The sequence below is a fragment of the Marmota flaviventris genome, chromosome 18 (assembly GCF_047511675.1).
Source record: "Marmota flaviventris isolate mMarFla1 chromosome 18, mMarFla1.hap1, whole genome shotgun sequence".
Taxonomy (NCBI): Eukaryota; Metazoa; Chordata; class Mammalia; order Rodentia; family Sciuridae; genus Marmota; species Marmota flaviventris.
Window position 1 is genome coordinate 54,628,145 of NC_092515.1, and position 17,163 is coordinate 54,645,307.

The 17,163-nt window shown below is 47.8% G+C and overlaps 1 protein-coding gene across 7 annotated transcripts in view; it reads left to right on the forward strand.

Annotated features, from left to right (window-relative positions):
• The window catches only part of Vat1l (vesicle amine transport 1 like), a 144,433-nt gene that overhangs the window by 25,627 nt on the left and 101,643 nt on the right, over positions 1 to 17,163 (forward strand). For all 7 annotated transcript variants that reach the window (XM_027933223.2, XM_027933225.2, XM_027933227.2 and 4 more), the window contains exon 3: positions 4,316 to 4,531. In XM_027933223.2, coding sequence (XP_027789024.2) covers positions 4,316 to 4,531 — 216 coding nt within the window. The remainder of the gene's footprint in view (positions 1 to 4,315; positions 4,532 to 17,163) is intronic.

Below are 17,163 nucleotides of genomic sequence, written 5' to 3' on the forward strand. Positions count from 1 at the left end.
CAGAGCACAGCAGCCTGCTGGAGAGCTCTCTTGCTCTCATCAGTTGCAAAGGAGGATGGAAAAGTTGTCACCAGAGGCCCAGCAGTAAAGGAATAGCTTCAGCTCACTCACGCAAATCAAGAGTGATTTCTCTTTCTTAGCAGAAATAAATAATACGGTGACTTGGTTAAATATTTACATACGTATTATATAATTGGACTTGGAGGTTGAGGCTGTGGCCTGGCCACATTTGCTATCTGGAGAATGGACAGGAATGAGTGTCAGTCTGGGAGTGATCAGTCGGCCTGCGTTGTCCCTTCATTTCACTCTCTTGCCATCGAGGCCATTGCTGTTCTGTGGCACTGAGTGAAGAGGAGGAGGCCAGTGTGGGCCCTGGTTACCATCTGGTCCAGACCTTGCAGAGAAGTTGATCACTGACCTTCGGGGATAGGGACACACCGAGGTGGAACAGCTTCTCCTTTCTCTCAGTTCCTTTGTTCTTCCACCTCATGACATAGAGTGAATGTTTAACCTTTGATGGGTGATCTGTGAATTCCATGAGATGAGGAACCCATCTGCTTTTAAGAGTTACCATGTTTTGCTCTTTCCTCATTTTTCTTAACTCTAGCTGAACATTGTGTGCATGCTGTCATTTAATCTTCTTAAGACGCACCCCTTTATTAACATACCCATTTTAGGACTGAGAAAACTGAAACCTGAAGAGTTCAACTAATGTTCTCAGACTTCATAGCTTCCCCTGTTGTACATCCTCCTATTACTTTATGGTTTTTTGGTAGCATTTATCTCAGGTTTAATAAATTAATTATTTGCATCCTGGAGTCAGATGATCTGGATTCCAGTTCTGGCCCTGCTGCTCTCTGGCTCTGTGACCTTGAGCATCGGATTTAACCTCTCTTTGCCTCCATTTAAATGCCTGTATAATCTACATCCACTCATCTGTATGATGGGGTCATTGCAGAACTATGGGAGGTTTATGTTTTTGTTAGATGGAGGTAGAAGAGAAATACTAAGCTACAAGGAAAATAAAACTGTCTTTCACTGTCTCAAGTGAAAAAGAATACATTTCTTTCACTGTCCCTAGAGGATTAAGGCAGGTTGAACTTCCACCTGGATCTTGGAGGAGATGACAGCAGGTGTGGTGAGGGTTTTCTTGACTCTCCCCGAACAGAAATATTTGCAATGAGAAATCTCATGGCCTTTCCTGAGGCCACTACAGCTGGACAGGCCAGAGCCACTGTAGACTCCCCGCAGATTCAGAAAGAACACCCATCTAGCTGAAGATCACCCCCTTGGGAGGAAAGGAGACCTCGCTGATGCTTGTGCCTTCGAGCTTAAGCTCTGTGGAATGTTTCTGATAGTTTCTGGATCTTTTCCTGGGGAGTAAGAAAAGGCCTCACACTAGCATTGGTGGCCAGGGAAGGTGGATGTCCCCCTTTGCAATGTGAAGAAGGAGGGGTCTAGTTGGACCAAAGAAGAGCTCTGGAGTGGAATTCTTCCAGTTTTGTTCTGTAGCCGCAACTTCCCCATCATAATAATAGTTTATGACTACTCATGAAGTTCAAGAATTTCATGTGTTCTTTTGGGAATTATATGAAGCCATATAAAGAAAGGCACTTAGCCCTGATGCAGGAGTATGTCGGATTCTCTGTAAATGTCACTTATCATTATTAATATCAGTAGCTCCTAGCAGCCCCTGCCCCAGCAGAGTTCCTGGAGTTCTAAGCCAGGCCAGACGGTGATTTTCCCTGTGGATTCAGAGACACTTCCTTTGAGACTATTGGAAGAATAGGACTGCTCTTATTCTCCCACACCTCCCCCACCCCCGTAGAGAAGTTAGACCAGGGTCAATTGCTCACAATCGTCAATCCATTTCTCTCTAGAAACCAAGCACTGCACCATGCCTTGAGAACCCTTGGGCCCAAAAGCCCCAGCCTCTGCCTGGTGAGAGCTCACCCTTTAGAGGAGAGAGCCAGTCTCGTAAAAGGATAGCTCCATACAAGGATCAGCTCAAGAACAAAGGGCTGCCTAAGGGGTTGGACGAATTTTAGTTTAGAGTCCTGTGTTCACCACTTACAGCTGTGAGGTCTTGGGAAAGTTTCTCAGCTACTCTGAGCTTTGATTCCCAGTCTGTCAGAGGGAGCATGATAAAGGCATCACGTAGGATTGCTGGAGGATAAAACACAGTGACACGGCCTACATACTTATTCCAGCACGAAGGACACGCTTCATACATACGAACACTAGAAATGCTAAAAATGAGTGACCGGTTCTGGCTTTGGGGGAAGGAGGGTCATCAGGGAAAAGGAAATATCTGAGCTGAGTGTTGAAGGAAAGCAAAGGTTTGCCCCAGTGAAGGAAGATAGGGAAGGCCAGCTGCAGGAGAAGCAGGCACAGAGCCCCAGTGCTGTGAGAAACCTCTCTAGGCTTTTCCTGGGGTGGGGTGGGGGGGTTCCAAGATGGCTACAGGGCAGAGGCAGGTGTGGGTACTGGACAGGCACCGGGGCTGAGCCCGCCTTTCTCCCTTTCTCAGGTGGTCTTAACTCCCACCCACCACTGACACTTTGTCATTTTAGGCTGATGTTCTTAGCTGTCCCCTCTCTGGGACAGACTAATGCTACTGTCAAGGTGGAGGGCCACCCCCTTCCAGTATCTGAGTTTCCCGGTTATTTATGGGCTGCGGAGGGGGGAGAGAAGGCAGCAGCTGGGAACCAGGCCAGAGAGAGCACACAGGTAAATCCACAAACTCTTCCCATCCACAGCCTCTGGGAGAGTTTGGGACAGGAGGAGACCAAACTTCCCAGGATGAGGAGGAGAGATGTGAGGAGGCAGTCAGAGAGTCCTCCCTGCCCAGCTGTCAGGTCACCATGCTGATTTCAGAGCTAGCCGACCAGGCTTGGCCCTGATTCTGTTGCTAGCAAACACACTGGGGCAGAGTGATTTGCTACTGTGGTTCAGGTGTCTCTCCAGAACCCCAGCCACCCGGCCCCTGATGGTATGCCTTGGCACCTGGAGTGGAGATGCCCAGGCTCACACATAATGTTACTGCCGCTGTCCACACCTGTCTCATCCGCTTGAACCTTTCATTACCCAGGTCTGAGGGATGCCAGGATTGGCGAGCTGACTTTCTGCTTCAGCATTCCCAGGCTGGATGGCAAGTGGGTCCTTGTAGACCCTGTGCCAGGACACACTGAGGCTATGGCGACCCTATTCCAAAGTACACAGAATTGGCAGTCTGGCCAATCCCCAGGGCACCAGGGAGCTTACCTCTAAGTGACTCTGGCATCCCTGGGCTCCCATCTACTCTCCCCCACCCACACACAATATGATCTTATTATCTTTGGATCACTGTCTGAAATATCACCACCACAGCTTCATTCTCTACTAACATATCCTTTCCAAAAGGATTCACCCTCTAAGCCCTGTCACTCACATTGCTTGCCACATGAAATTTTCAGGGAATATGAACAGTTTGAAAGCACGAATTGTACCTCATTTATAATTGTATCTCGAGTCCCTAGAACCCAAGAACAGAAGGGGCTTAATAAGTAATCCTGGCAGGGGATCATTGTGGTGTCATGAGAAGATATTTGGAATTCAACAGGACTTAGGCTGGTTGTTTGTAGCCCAGAGACTTAACCTGTCTCAGTCTCAGTTTCTTATGTGTTATTGGGGACACTATCCCATAAAGCTGTCATGTATACTGAACAAGTGACATCAAATGAAGATCACAGAGTGTGGTGTGTTATTATCGTACAGTAAATGGTAGCTTTTCTGTTGTGATGAATTGTGCACATGGAAAACCTCTCTGAGTAGAAATCCATTCTCCAGCCGGACTGTAAGTCTCTCATCTTGGACTATGGGGGCTAAAATTCTGGAGAAGTCTTAGAGAAAGGGCACAGGTTGGCCAGGGGCAAGGTGTGTTATCTTCTCCCTTCTCTGGATGTGCCAGGACTGTTCTGGCCTCTTGCTGCCCCCCTAAATGATGTTCAGAATTTCAAGGAGAGAATGGGTCCTCAGTCTCCCAGCTTCCCTGGTTCTAGGGAGGAGGCAGGTATCCAGAGCTGCCAATAAGGTGCATAATTTGTGAAACTTGAATAGTAGTTTGAGATTTTCCTGCAAATTCATTAAGGGGTTATCTGTTTCATCAAAGAATAAAAGCAATCGAACTCAGAAGAATTTGGATGGAAGTCCCAAATATATAGATTAGGAAGAAAAATAATAATACTATGTACCATGGACAGCTCCAATATTTTAGTCCTCCTTGGCCCTCTGTCATGAGCTAGGCTTCATTAACCCTGTATTTCCCTGTGCCCAGATTGGGGACCGTGTCATGGCCTTTGTCAATTACAACGCCTGGGCTGAAGTAGTCTGCACGCCAGTGGAGTTTGTCTACAAGATCCCAGATGACATGAGCTTCTCTGAGGCCGCCGCGTTCCCCATGAACTTCGTCACAGCATACATGATGCTCTTTGAAGTTGCCAACCTGCGGGAGGGGATGTCTGTGCTTGTGCATTCAGCTGGTGGTGGAGTGGTAAGTTGGCTCAGTTTCCTCAAGGTCAAATAGGGAAGTGGACTGATACCCAACTGAAGATTGGGTTCTTGTGTGAGTTATGCATTAGTGGAAGTCATCTATAGCTCTGGGGGTCCCACGTGGATGGCAGAGCTCCAATAGATGATTGCATTGGTAGTGGCATGAGCCTCATAGATGGTTTCTCTAGAGGTTAGGAAGCTTTCCCAGGTGGCATGTGAGGATACAGTGGTCTCTGAGCTGGTTTCTGTTGAGAAGCACTCTCAGTCACGGAATCAGGATGAAATGTTGTGTCAGTCATCGTGAGATGACTTGTCAATAATGTGGGAAGCATTTCGAATGCACTGCCAAAATTTTCAGTAAATTGCACTGGACTTGAGATAGTACCTACCTTACTGACATTTTCATTCATTTGTGTTCTGGTATATTTTCTTGAGTGGGAGAAGGGAAGACAGAGATTATACTGGCACCCTGGGAATTACACATAAACCTAAGTACACCCATGAGAACAGTTGCACATAGTGGACTTTGTGTATCATCTCTCTGATGTGTCTTTGCCAAAGGACAAAATAGTAGAAATAGAAATTGTTGTTCTGGAGTTGGAGGATGGCCAAAATTTCTCCACTGATTTGACTGTCTCCGGGCCAGTGTATGTCATATGTCCCCATATGGCAAGGACTGTATATCCACCAGTCTGCAGGGGTTGGGATGGAATTCTAGGCTTTCTGAGAGTAGGAAGTGTTGCTCACTAACTTGACACTTATTTATTAAGCATTCACCATGTTCTAGATACTGGATGTAGAGATCAAAAGAGAAGGTTCTGACATGTCATGTGACAGGGTTTAAGGGGTTCTTAGAGTTGGTGATTCTGTGGTTTGATGAACTCAGAGATGAACTCTTTCGATGGAGTCTATCACAGAGATATTTTCACTGGAGATTTTGCTCACATTGATTTTTTTAAAAAATCATGGCTTTTTACAGCTATCAAAACCTTATGTGTGTAAAGCACATTTCTGTTTTTCATTTCTAAGAAAACAAGCTCACGTTCAAAACCACGAAGGCAAAGCTATGAAAGCTTAGGAATGCCTTAAGAAGAATATCTTCAATCATTTAGCAAATTTGCTGATGTCTTTTGACCGTGAATAAAGACATAATAAAAGCTAAATATCCCTTAGAAAAGAAATGGATTTCAGTTCCAGCAATCTACGAGCGGCACGCCAGCCATTTAGAACACTGGCATTTACAAGCTCAGCGTGCTCAGCATGCAGAGTGCAGAAGTGTTCTCATAGGCTCAGCATAAGCTCCTCACTCTACCCAATGCTGGACTCAGTCCTGCATGCTCAGTGTCTATACCTTGGCACTGATGACTTTCATTTTTTAATTTTTTTATTTTTCCACTTTGTGTGTGTTTCTGGAACAAAGAGGAACAGGGGTATTGGTTTCACATAGAGAAAAAAAATCTTGGCAATAACAGAAGTTTTTACCTTGCCTTCTTCTCAGCTTACAGACACTATCAACAATAAGAAGGAAAATATAAAACAGGCAAAGGAACTGGGGGAGAGAGACAAGAGGGAGGAAAGTAAACTAATCATATAATTCAGGTTATGGTGTCTAAAGGTATTTTTAGAGGGACAGTTTTGTGTCTAGTCTTCCTAATGGTGGCGAAAATAGGGGAAAATGGTCCTCCACGTGAGCCTGTGTTCACATGATGGAATACAAAGCCTTTACTAGAGAAAGCCATAACAAGTACTGTGTTATGACACTGGAAGAATATTTCTGTGTGGTTTCCTATAAGAAATATGTGCTGAAAGGCCGTGGATAGCCTCATTGAAACTGTTATAGTAAATGAAACTGTTTCCATGAATCTTTTTCTTATGCTCTATTCCTACCATAGTTCAATAGCATCAAAATAAAGAAAAATGTAATGAGAGCAAATACTCTGAGGCCCAAAGGATATGGTCTGGCTTAATCTATGCACAGAGGTTAAAGGTATAGTTGGGCCACCTGTCTCTCAGGTGGGGGGGGGGGCTTCTTGAGTAGCAGTCTTCCCACCAAGATTTGGAGGAGGTGTGTAGCAGTTCAGGGTCACCATTAGCCATAACCAGTGCAGACCCATGTATGTGAACACTGAATTGAGCTGGTATCTGGTGGACACTGTTACAAAAATGAGGGAGTCCTAAGTTGAGTCCCACGGTGGAAAGAGCAGAGTCCCCTCAATTTGAATTAGATTCCTCCCAAGAGGATGCCCGGCCACTGTTCTCATGGTGGCGGGAGCCTCTGTTGGGTACATTTCTATATATTATCTGTGACACCCTGGAGAGGAATGGTGCTTCCCTTTGCTGTTGCTAGATCTCTGAAGTGCAGCCACCAGCTACATGGCTGCTGCTGTAGGCAGGTAACGCCCCCTGCACACCTCCACATCTGGATGCCCAGCACCTGTCAGTACATGGCAAAAGGAATTAAAGATGTAATGGAGGGCAAGACCTGGAGATGGACTGTGTTGAATTATGCAGTTGGGCCCAGTGTAACCAGAAGGGTCCTTAAAGGTGGAAATGGGGGTGGAGTAGGCAGAAAAGTCACAGAGACTTGAAATGCTCCACTGCTGGCTTCCATCATGGAGGATGGGGCAATGAGCCAAGGAATGCAGGTGGCCTCTAGATGATACAAGAGACAGGAAATGGATTCCCTTCTGGAGCCTTCAGAAGGAGCACAACCCCAGCTATCACCACGATTTTCGCCAAATGAAGCCCATTTTGAGTTTCAGACCTCCAGAATCTTTCAGAGCCACTAAGCTTCTGGCAATTTGTTACAGTGGCAAGGAAACTAACACATCCACAGTGACGTGGGACTCATGTCAAGAACTCATGCCACCCTCCACTGTCTCTGTGGAGAGATCACCGAGGCCTGCAAAAAATGCCAGGAGCAAATATCAGAGCTGGGATTTGTTCCCGGATGTGACAATTCCAAACCCATCATCCCTTTCACTCAGAAGCCCAGGGTGTTGGGAGAACATGGATTGATCACTTCTTCACTTATCCTTTCATTTAATAAGTATTTATCCAACCTCTACCTCGTGCTAAGTACAGACCTTTAGAAGAGCCGAGAGATGATGATCAAGCTCTTCATTCTAACCCGATGTGGAGGAGATGACAAGAGATGAAGCCTAATTTAGATAAAGTTGCCTAAATCGGGTTTATATAGAGAGTGTGTGGTCCTAATGGCACCAAGACTCCTGTTTGATTTGCATCAAAGGCTGGGATGGGGAATTTGCAGACAGCAAGTGAGTTATGCCAACCTCCTCCGCTGTGACTTTGGGGAGCTTTAATTTGGCATTGGCAAGATCTTCAGTGCAGAGCAGGATGCGCTGTCCCTGAATTGCCCAGATGCCTCCAGTGTCCTGTCACAACTCTGAACCCATTGCTTTGCCCTGACTAGAGCAGGACCAGATGGGCTGGGATGGTAATGCCCCTAATCGAATCTTCAGAAACTGCTAGAAAATTGGCTCAGAGTCCCCTCAAAGGGGAAGTAACCAAATAAGCAGAGGCAGGGGACTCATGTCAGGAACGTCACCGGGTTTTGCTGCCAATTCCGTTTAGCGAGACTTGCCAGCGAGGCAGCGGTGCCTGGGAGGCTGTGTACAGAGGCCTGCTCCATTTCTGGAGGGGGGCGCTGTGGTGGCTGCGAGGCTGTTTGCAGCTACAGTCGACATGTGACGTTTTCTAGTTCCCAGGGTCCTTTCCCTTATCACTGTACCACCCAAGGCAGCCAGCGCTGTGGACAGTGAGCATCTTTCCCATTTGACAGGAGAGAGAGCTGAAGGAGAGAGGGGCTGGAGCGGTGGGTGTGAAGGTCAGGCCAGAAGGGGCTGCTGAGCCTGTGTCTGATGCCCTTGCTGCTCCACCCAGCCCCACAGCAGCCGGCAGATGAGGAGATAAGATGTGCCTCCCTCCAACACCTCTTCAGAAAGTGGCTCTGGGAGGATAACCCAAGACGCCGTCTTCCCCTCCAGCCTCACCCAGCTGCTCACTCTGCTCAGAACCCACCAAACTCTTTGAACCTCTCTGCCTTTTCACATACTTCTGCTTCTTTCCAGAAAGGTCTTCTCTGCTAGGTCAAGTGCCATCCCCTCTGAGAAGCCATACCGAACTTCTTGGTGTGGGTAACCTTAACCTGGCTTGAAAGCCGCAGGAGAATCCTTCTAGATTATCATTGCACATGGAGTCATTTTCTGGGCAACGTTTCTTGGCCAGAGCTGTATCTTCCAGAGGCATGGTTGGGTGTTAGGAAGAACCCAAATTCAACCCTCAGCCCTACCATTTATTAGCTGGGTGCATGTGTGGGCAACTTAATTTCTGTAAAATGGAAGTGACAACGTGTACATCATTATCAGAATAACACCTGACGTGTAGTCTATAAATGGCAAGGAGAGAATGGAGGGAGAGGGAGAGAGAGAGAGTGGAAAAGAGGGAGAGAGAGAGAGAGAGAGAAAGAATTCTTTGTATATAACCTTGGACCCAAAGTAAGGACAGAATAAATTGAATTATTTCTGGCCAATTATTTGATGCTAAAAAAAGACACTGCTTCCTTGTGTATATTGCACTTCCTGAGATGACGCAAAGAGAAGGCCCTTTGCTTCTGTAATATTCTTTCTCCCAACCTATAACTACAGTTTAATCATGACAAAACATCATGCAGGCACAAATTGGGGAAATTCTATAAGAGATCTGACCCATATTCCTCAAAACTTTCAAGGTCATGGAAAACAAAGAAAGATTAAGGAACTGTCACAGACCAGAAGAGACAAAGGAGTCATAGAAACTAAAAGCAATATGGTAGCCTGAATTGGATCCCAAAACAGAAAATGGGCCTTAGTGGAAAAACTTATTCAATTCAAGTAAAGTCTGTGATTTAGCTCATATTAGGGTGTTAATCCCCTAGTTTTGGAAAGCATACCAGAGCAGTGTAAGGCATTACCATCAGGGAAATCTGGGCAAAGTTTATATGGGAAGTCTCCATATAAAAATATTTCAAGATAAAGAGTTGGAGGGAAAGACAGTCAGAAGATGCTATTTTAACCAGTGGATTCTTGGCTAAGGCAAATTCCTTCTGGAATTGTCTCACCTCCACTTGGGCAGATGTCTCTACCCCGGGCCATAGCACTGTTTCCATGTTCCTCACCAAGAGAGCAGTTGAGAGACACCCTAAAAACATTTAGCTCCTCTCATCTGGCTCCAACTGCAAATCACAAGAAGGATGGAATGGAGAGTCTCTGAGGTCTTCTCCACAGGTACCCAGCTAGGAGGAAGAGCTAGAGGCTGAGGTCCAGCTCTGATTACAGCCCTGGGCTGGGGGAGGCAAGCACAGCCAACTCCAGAGTTAAGTGGCCAGTGATTAAATTCTATTCATTGTGGATGAGGCATTTCCCTGTGTCATTCAAACCCTGTAGAAGGAGCCACGCGGAAGGAAGACGGGAGAGTGTACATAGGGACCTTGGGGGCCTCCTCCACACCCTCTGGGGCCCAGGCGCTGGTGGTCACCTGAATGAATGACTCTGCATGTTTTAACATGAGACCTTGAGAACACGGAGTGAGCACCCATCCTCAGCGTGTTGAAGGGTTTAGGCACATAGAAGTGGTGCACAGTTTTGGCAGAAAAGACTCAGCTGCCTGCAGTTTTACTGTAGGAGTGTCCTTAGTTGAAAACAAAACCACGGGTGATCGTGAAAGGCACCAACACTTACCCAGCCAGCTCTTCTCCAACCTGCTACCGAGAGTTTCCAAGTCCTATGATTCATTGGTTCAGACCCTCAGTCAGCACATGAGCAATGAGGGCCTACTGTGTTCAAGACATGAGGCACTGGGAATTCAACAGGGAATAGACGGGTTCTTTTCTTTCAACAAGTCCCATAAATCACAGGTGACCATTTAAATCGCATGGTCATATGGATGACTTTGTGATGTGCTAGGAAAGAGATGCAAGTAGATGTGAGTGTTTATAACAAAACATGACCTAGCCTACAGTGGGGTGTGGAATCAGAGATCAGCTTTCCCTGCAAGTGGCATTTGTACTCCAACCTAAGGATGATAAGCAGATGAACTGGACAAGGGTACAGGTGGGTGGCATGCGTGAGAGGGTGGGGCTTCTTAGTGTGGAGGTGGGCTGAGCTTTTTAAACAAGTTTAAGGGGGGTGGAGTAGACCTTCCGATATGGAATTCCAGATAACAGGACATCTCTCCTGTGCTACCTCTCTGTCCTCTGCTCCTGCTTTTTACATGGTCCCAATCTCTTTCACCTGGGTTACTGCAACAGCCACTTAACTGGCTTCCTGACCATGACCCTCTCTTTTTTTATTCTTCCCACTTTTGCTTGTAGCCAGGATGGTTCTCCCAGCCCATCAGCTTGCTCTTTGTCACCCTTGGCTATCATCTTCAGTGGCTCCCACTGTTCTTGGATCAGTTCAGGCTCCTTGGGACACATGGCACACATCCTGTAGGTCTCCCCCTGCCCGCCCACTCTCCCTACGTCTTCTATTCCTCTTTACACTGGTGGTACGGGAGGACTGGTAGCCTCTATAAGGACTGTGGCAAGGATGGAGGGCTGACCCCAAGCTCTGTGCTCTGCCCAGTTCATCCCCTGCCTCTGTGCCTTACCCCAGCCCTTGCATCTAGCTGGGGCCACGCGGCCGAGTTGGGCCAGTGGGGCATGGACAGAGGCCATGCGGTGAGCAGCACTTCAGTCCTGCCATTCCCATGCCATCCTCCACGATCACTCTCCCCGGATCCCTGCAGGCGTTGAGCTCAACCAGGGCACAGCTGCCGCCAGCCTGGGACCCTGAATAGTTAGTTGCACTTTCTCCTTGAACCCTCTCTGGTCCCAGCCCCACTGCTGCGTGAACTTAGTATGAGCAAGGAGAAGAAAAGAAACTTCCATTATCCTCAGTGACTCGGAATCCCGCCATCACCTGTTACGGGGGCTTGCATTGCTTTAACTCCACCTGGCTGCCGCTGACTCCTCCACGCTCCTGAGGGCAGCAGCTGAACTTGACCCCTGCAGCCAGCCCCTGTCCAGAGCCCGCCACAGTCCAGAGCCCGCCACCTTGGGCAGCTACTTAACTTCTCAGTTTCCTCATTCACATAATGGAAATCATTCCTCTGAGGCTTCTGTGCACATTAGATGATCGGATGCTGAGGAGGCACTTAACGTAGGCTGGGAGCGGACATGAAGTGTTAGCTATTGTTATTAAGTGTCGGAGTGCTTATTTTACTCCATCCCCCAACCTAGAAGCACCCATCAGAGCATCTGGACCTTGCTCTCTTTGTGCTTGGTCCCTGACATGTAATAAGTACAGCAAATATTTATGAATTAAAAAGCTGTCATAGCCCCCTCCCCCCCCCCCCCCTTTTTTTTAATGTTCTAGAAGAATGTTTTTGCTGAGCTCAGGAGGGCCCTGTTGTTGAATTAATCCCAGGGGGAAAGTCATTCCCAGAGAATTTATAAATTTCAATCTATTAAGTAGCCTTTGGGGCTCTTGACCATGCTGGCCAACATTCTGGTATCCTTCTTGGATCTTTTGGATCTTGGATCTTGGATGGGTGTGCCGGCTCTTTCATGGCTGCTGTGCCTGTCCCACCCATACCCTCCACCGTCCCATGGCCCAGCTCTGTGGAGTCCACGTCCTTCTGGGCTCTGGCCAGCAGGTGCCTGAGTGGGACCACAGAGACAGAAGGAAGCCACAGCACCACTCACTAGCTATGCTCTGGGCCATGAAATCCTTGTTCTTTTAACCCTTGTGAAATCCTCCCTGCTGGGGAGGGTGGAGAGTGAGGAGAGCAGGGCATGAGCCTCGAGTCAGCTTCCTGGCTCAATCCGAGCCCCATCTCCCCAACCAGTGTGATTCAGTGTCCCCATCTGGAAGTGGGGGGGGGACAAAGGTGTCAGCCTTAGGTGTTACTTGTCAACCTGGAGCAGCACTTGGCACGCCCTGAAATTGAGTATGGCAGGTCGAGGGCCCCTATGTTGTTTTCAAGGCCACAGTGTGCATTAGTTAGAGATCAAAGGTGGACATAACCAGGGCTGGGGACTCCTAAACTAGTGCTCTTGGCACCACCCCCAGCAGTGTCCTCAGAAAATCCGCACTGTCCTCCCTTTCTGCCACCTGCCCCATCTCGAGCCCCCTGATAAGGGAGGTTTCACTACAGCAAGACTCTCAGCCCCCAAGGGCCTGCGATGATGGAAATGGAACTGCTGAAAATTTAAAGAGAACAAAGTGGCACTATCATGTCCTTCATGAATAATCGAAGGGACAGGAATTAACTGCATCTCCTCAGCAGGAGGGGCTGAGGTTGGGGACTCTCCGGATGCCTGACCCCCTCCTTCTCTACCTGCCCACCCTGGGAAGCAAAACCCCGGCTTCCCACAGGTCTGTTGTGCTCCTGAGATGGGGCGTGGAACAGGGCCCACCCTACTTCCCAGAGGCCTCTGATGCCGGCAGCTAGGGACTGGATTTCCCACACCAGCAACATTCTGCAAGTTAAAAATACATAATATCTTAAAAAAAAAAAAAGACTTCTAAGTTATGTCTAAATCTGCAGAAACCTCACTTGATCTTTATTCTAGTTGCTTTGAACTCCTTTCTAGCAAATCACAAACGGCTTGGAGAAACTACCTCCATCATAAATATTATAAAGGTTGAATTTGGCCTCTGAGACAGGATTCATTCATTCAATATTAGCTGAATGAATACATCAACCCCTGAGGGGAGAATAGCTAAAATAGATAGAACCCAAAAATTTCTACACATTTTCTATAAGGTAGATACTACTACATCCCCCTTCTAACAGGGGAAACTGAGACATAGAAAGGTTAACTAACTCATTCCAGGTCACACAGTTATTAAAAGGAAGAGCTGACATTGGAACTCTAGGGCTGCAGGCCTGTGTTGTGAAGGGCGAGGCTGAGCTAGCCAGTGGGCTCTGCTGGAGAAGCCCTGTGAGTGGGGATAGATTCTATCCTGTGGGACTTTGGTGGTGGGCTTTTTCCCCACAATTGAGGACAGTGTGGACTGTCCAGGAGTTGAGAGACCATGGGGGGGGGGGAGGGGAGGGGGGGAGGGGAGGGGGGGAGGGGGGGGAGGGGGGGAGGGGAGGGGGGGAGGGGGGGAGGGGGGGAGGGGAGGGGGGGAGGGGAGGATCTTTGACAGCACTGCAGCTGCCCTTAGAGATTGCACCTAGAGATCAACCACCAGGCTACCTGGGCCACAAAGGCAGGGACAGTACCACCTCTTCATCCCCGATTCCCTCTCGATCATTAAGCCCAGGACCATTAAGCCCAGCAACTGCTGTAGCTGGATAAATATTTGCAAAAAGAACGAAGTCACAGGGGGAAGAATGAAAGTCATAAGGGGCTAAATGAACGACCTTGGCAAAACTTTGACTTCCTTGGACCTCGTTGTTTTAATCTGTAAAAGAAATGTGTGCAATTCCCATCTCATAGCTTGTGTGTGGTGTTCTACAGAGGGGGTCTTACAGTAGGACCAGCATGCGCTCCGGCACGTTGAAAATCCAAATGTTAGCTGCTGTTAGGACTATTAGTATTACTGGCACATTGTTATCATTATCTGATTAGCAAATATTACTCAGTGATAATTTGACATTTATAGCCAGAAGCAAAAGAACAGCCAGTAGCCGTCACAGGGGGCCTGGCTGTGGAGACCAGCAGCAAGGGCAGATCCAGCCAGTCTCGCCTCCCTTCCTGTATCTTCCCTGACAGCTGCTGCTCCGTGCTCTGCAGGCTCCGTGAAATGATTTCACGAGCCCCTTCCCCAAAGGCACCTTCCTTGAACACAGCCAACACAGTTAAAGTTGAAGGAAAATTTAGCTCCAGAGTTCTGGCCCCTTGGTCACGTGCCAAAAACTCCAAACACATAGACTAGTCTTTACCGAGTTTATATGACCCCGGGGACCCATCCACTTCCCCGGCGACACACTAGAAAGGCCACAGTTGCTTTTCAGAATATTATCGCCTAATTAACAAGAGGAGTCGGCTTGGCAGGAGGGTGAGTGGGACATGGCCAGTGGTGGCCTCTTCACATTTGAGGCGTGTGGTCTCTGCCCTCACTGACACCCGTGGTGGTGGCCCCAGCCCTGGGCACCCTGTCTCCCAGGCTGACCGCTGGTGACCTGACGGGGCTTCTCCTGCAGCTCACCCAGCACAGATTCAACACATTCCCTTTTCCATTCACGCTCTCCCTGCTCAAAACATGTTTGGGCCCCGCCACTGTGTGATGGGGAGGGGAGATGAAAGCCGCCCAGCCCTCCCTCATCCAAGCCAGGGAGCTTCTCCCCACCCCACAGCTCCCTACCCACCCCACACCTCCTGTGCCTCGTTACCTGCCCTCCCCTTTCCTCGTTCCACCTCTTTCTGTCCCTTTGACTTTCTGTCTACTGTCTCTCTCCCTCTCTTCTGTTTTCTCTTTCTTTCCTTCTTTTCCTTTCTCTTTTTCTTCCCTTCTTCTCTTTCTGTTTCAACACCAAGAGCAAGAGAGCAGCCAGTAGCCGTCACAGGGGGCCTGGCTGTGGAAACCAGCAGCAAGGGCAGGTCCAGCAAGTCTCGCCTCCCTTCCTGGGCAGGCCTTGGGGGAAACTCTTCAGAACTGCTCCCACCTTCCTGAGGCCTGAAGTCTCATAAATGTGACATAGGTTTGCCAGAGGGGCCCAGCCTTCTCCTGTGGCAGTGGTGATTGCTCCTGGAGGCAGGAGCAAAGGAAACTGTGGCTGTGGCACAGGAGGACCTAAGTCCCTGGTCTCGGGAATCAGAGTCTCCTTAGCAGCTAAACTTGGGACTGGTGTCCACACACACATGGGGAGGGTCAGGGGAGAAAGAAGTGAAAGGGGAAGGGACTGAGTTAGAATGGACACCAATGTGGGACCTGGGCATGTGGGGAACTGATGGAGTATGGCGAGAGAGGAGATCAGAAAGAGTGACCGTGATGGGTTAGTATGTGACCACAGAGCAGCCATGTGGATGACTGCACCCTCATGCTTATCAAAAGCCATGTGGGGTCATAAGAGAGTTTGAGCAGAGATTTGACTCATGGTCGACAGTTCTATAAGATCCTATGTGAAGGATCTTAGGGAGGGTGAATAGGTTGGAGCAGGCCAGTGTGGGAGCCAGGTGATTTTGAGATGGCTATGTTCCAGGGTCCTCTCCAGGCTCTCTCAAGGACTGGAGGAGGGGCTATGTTCAGAGATTCAGGCATCCAGGGCTACATCCTTCCATCTGTTGTCATCCTTGTGCAACCCCTGATGAGCCCTTTTCCATCCTTGGACTTCAATTTCTCCTGTAAAATGAGGTGGACCCAGTGTTTCTTCTGTAAGATGAGGTAGACCAGATGATTCTGGAGAAGGTAGTGGACCTGGTATTTATTCTGTAATATGAGGTAGACCAGCTGCTTCTGGAGAAGGTGGTGGATCCTGTGTTTCTTCTGCAAGATGAATTAGACCAGATGCTGTTTCTGGGAGATGAGGTGGACCCACTGATCTATGGGCCCTGTCTGCCTTCATTGGTGGTCCTATAATTTTTTTTTGTGATGCTGCTTGTCTTTACCTTCTGGGTGAAAACTTTCACTTGAAGAGCTGTCCTGGATTTAGAGATCCACGTGGGACTGGATGAAGCATCTTCAACCAGTGCCTCTTCAACCACAGCTATGTTGCAGAGGGGCAACCTACCTTATTATGTAGAAAGTGGGGTGGACAGGAAGGTTTTATAAAATGGTGCCTGTCTGTCACATGTGAATGGATATTCTAAAAAAAATTTTTTTCCAGTCAAGAGTTTTGTAATGTTTTGAATAACCAATTAAAAAAAAAAGTGTTGGGCTACTGTTTATCTTCAGTTCTCTCTTTTTTTTTTGTCTGTGAATCTGTATGGCATTCATGTCTTCCTCACCTTGAACCAATTCAGTCTTCCAAGGCAGGAGAAATACTACAGACCAACAGTATCTATAAAATACACAGCCACATAGCAGCCCACATGTTTGTTCCTGTGGTGGTAGAGCGCAGAGGTCAGGGCTCCGTGCTTGGCAGATGTGGGTTTAGTTCCTGGCTCTGCTATTTGCTGATTTGTAACCTTTCTTAACCTCTCTACATCTCAGTTTACTCATTTGTAAAATGAGAAAACTCATTTCACCTGTATTCAATAGTCAGCAAAGGGTCTGGACCATAGTACTCACTTGCTGTTTTTAAGTGTAGTATTGGAAATGATCTTGTTAGACTGTCCAGCATGGATATGAAGAGGCAAATATTCTACGTAAGCATCCTTCTTTTATAATTTTGTTTGCTCTGTCCATGTTCAGGTTGAATTGGGTTTGTAATAACATCAGCTTTAAACCTTAAGCAAACTACATGGATATAAAAGTTAACCATTAAATCAAATGGTCTTATAGGCAGCAATAGCATGTTTCAAGTGTAGAAATTGTCATACAGAACTCCACCATTGGGAAGGTGCCCACCTGGATTCCCTGCTTGTTGACCATTGCATGTGACAGATCTTCATACCCACTGATTACCATGTTGGGGTACTGGAGGGCAGACCATTGCATCCTGGTCTCTCTCAAAAGAGCCTGGAAGCTGTTATTATCA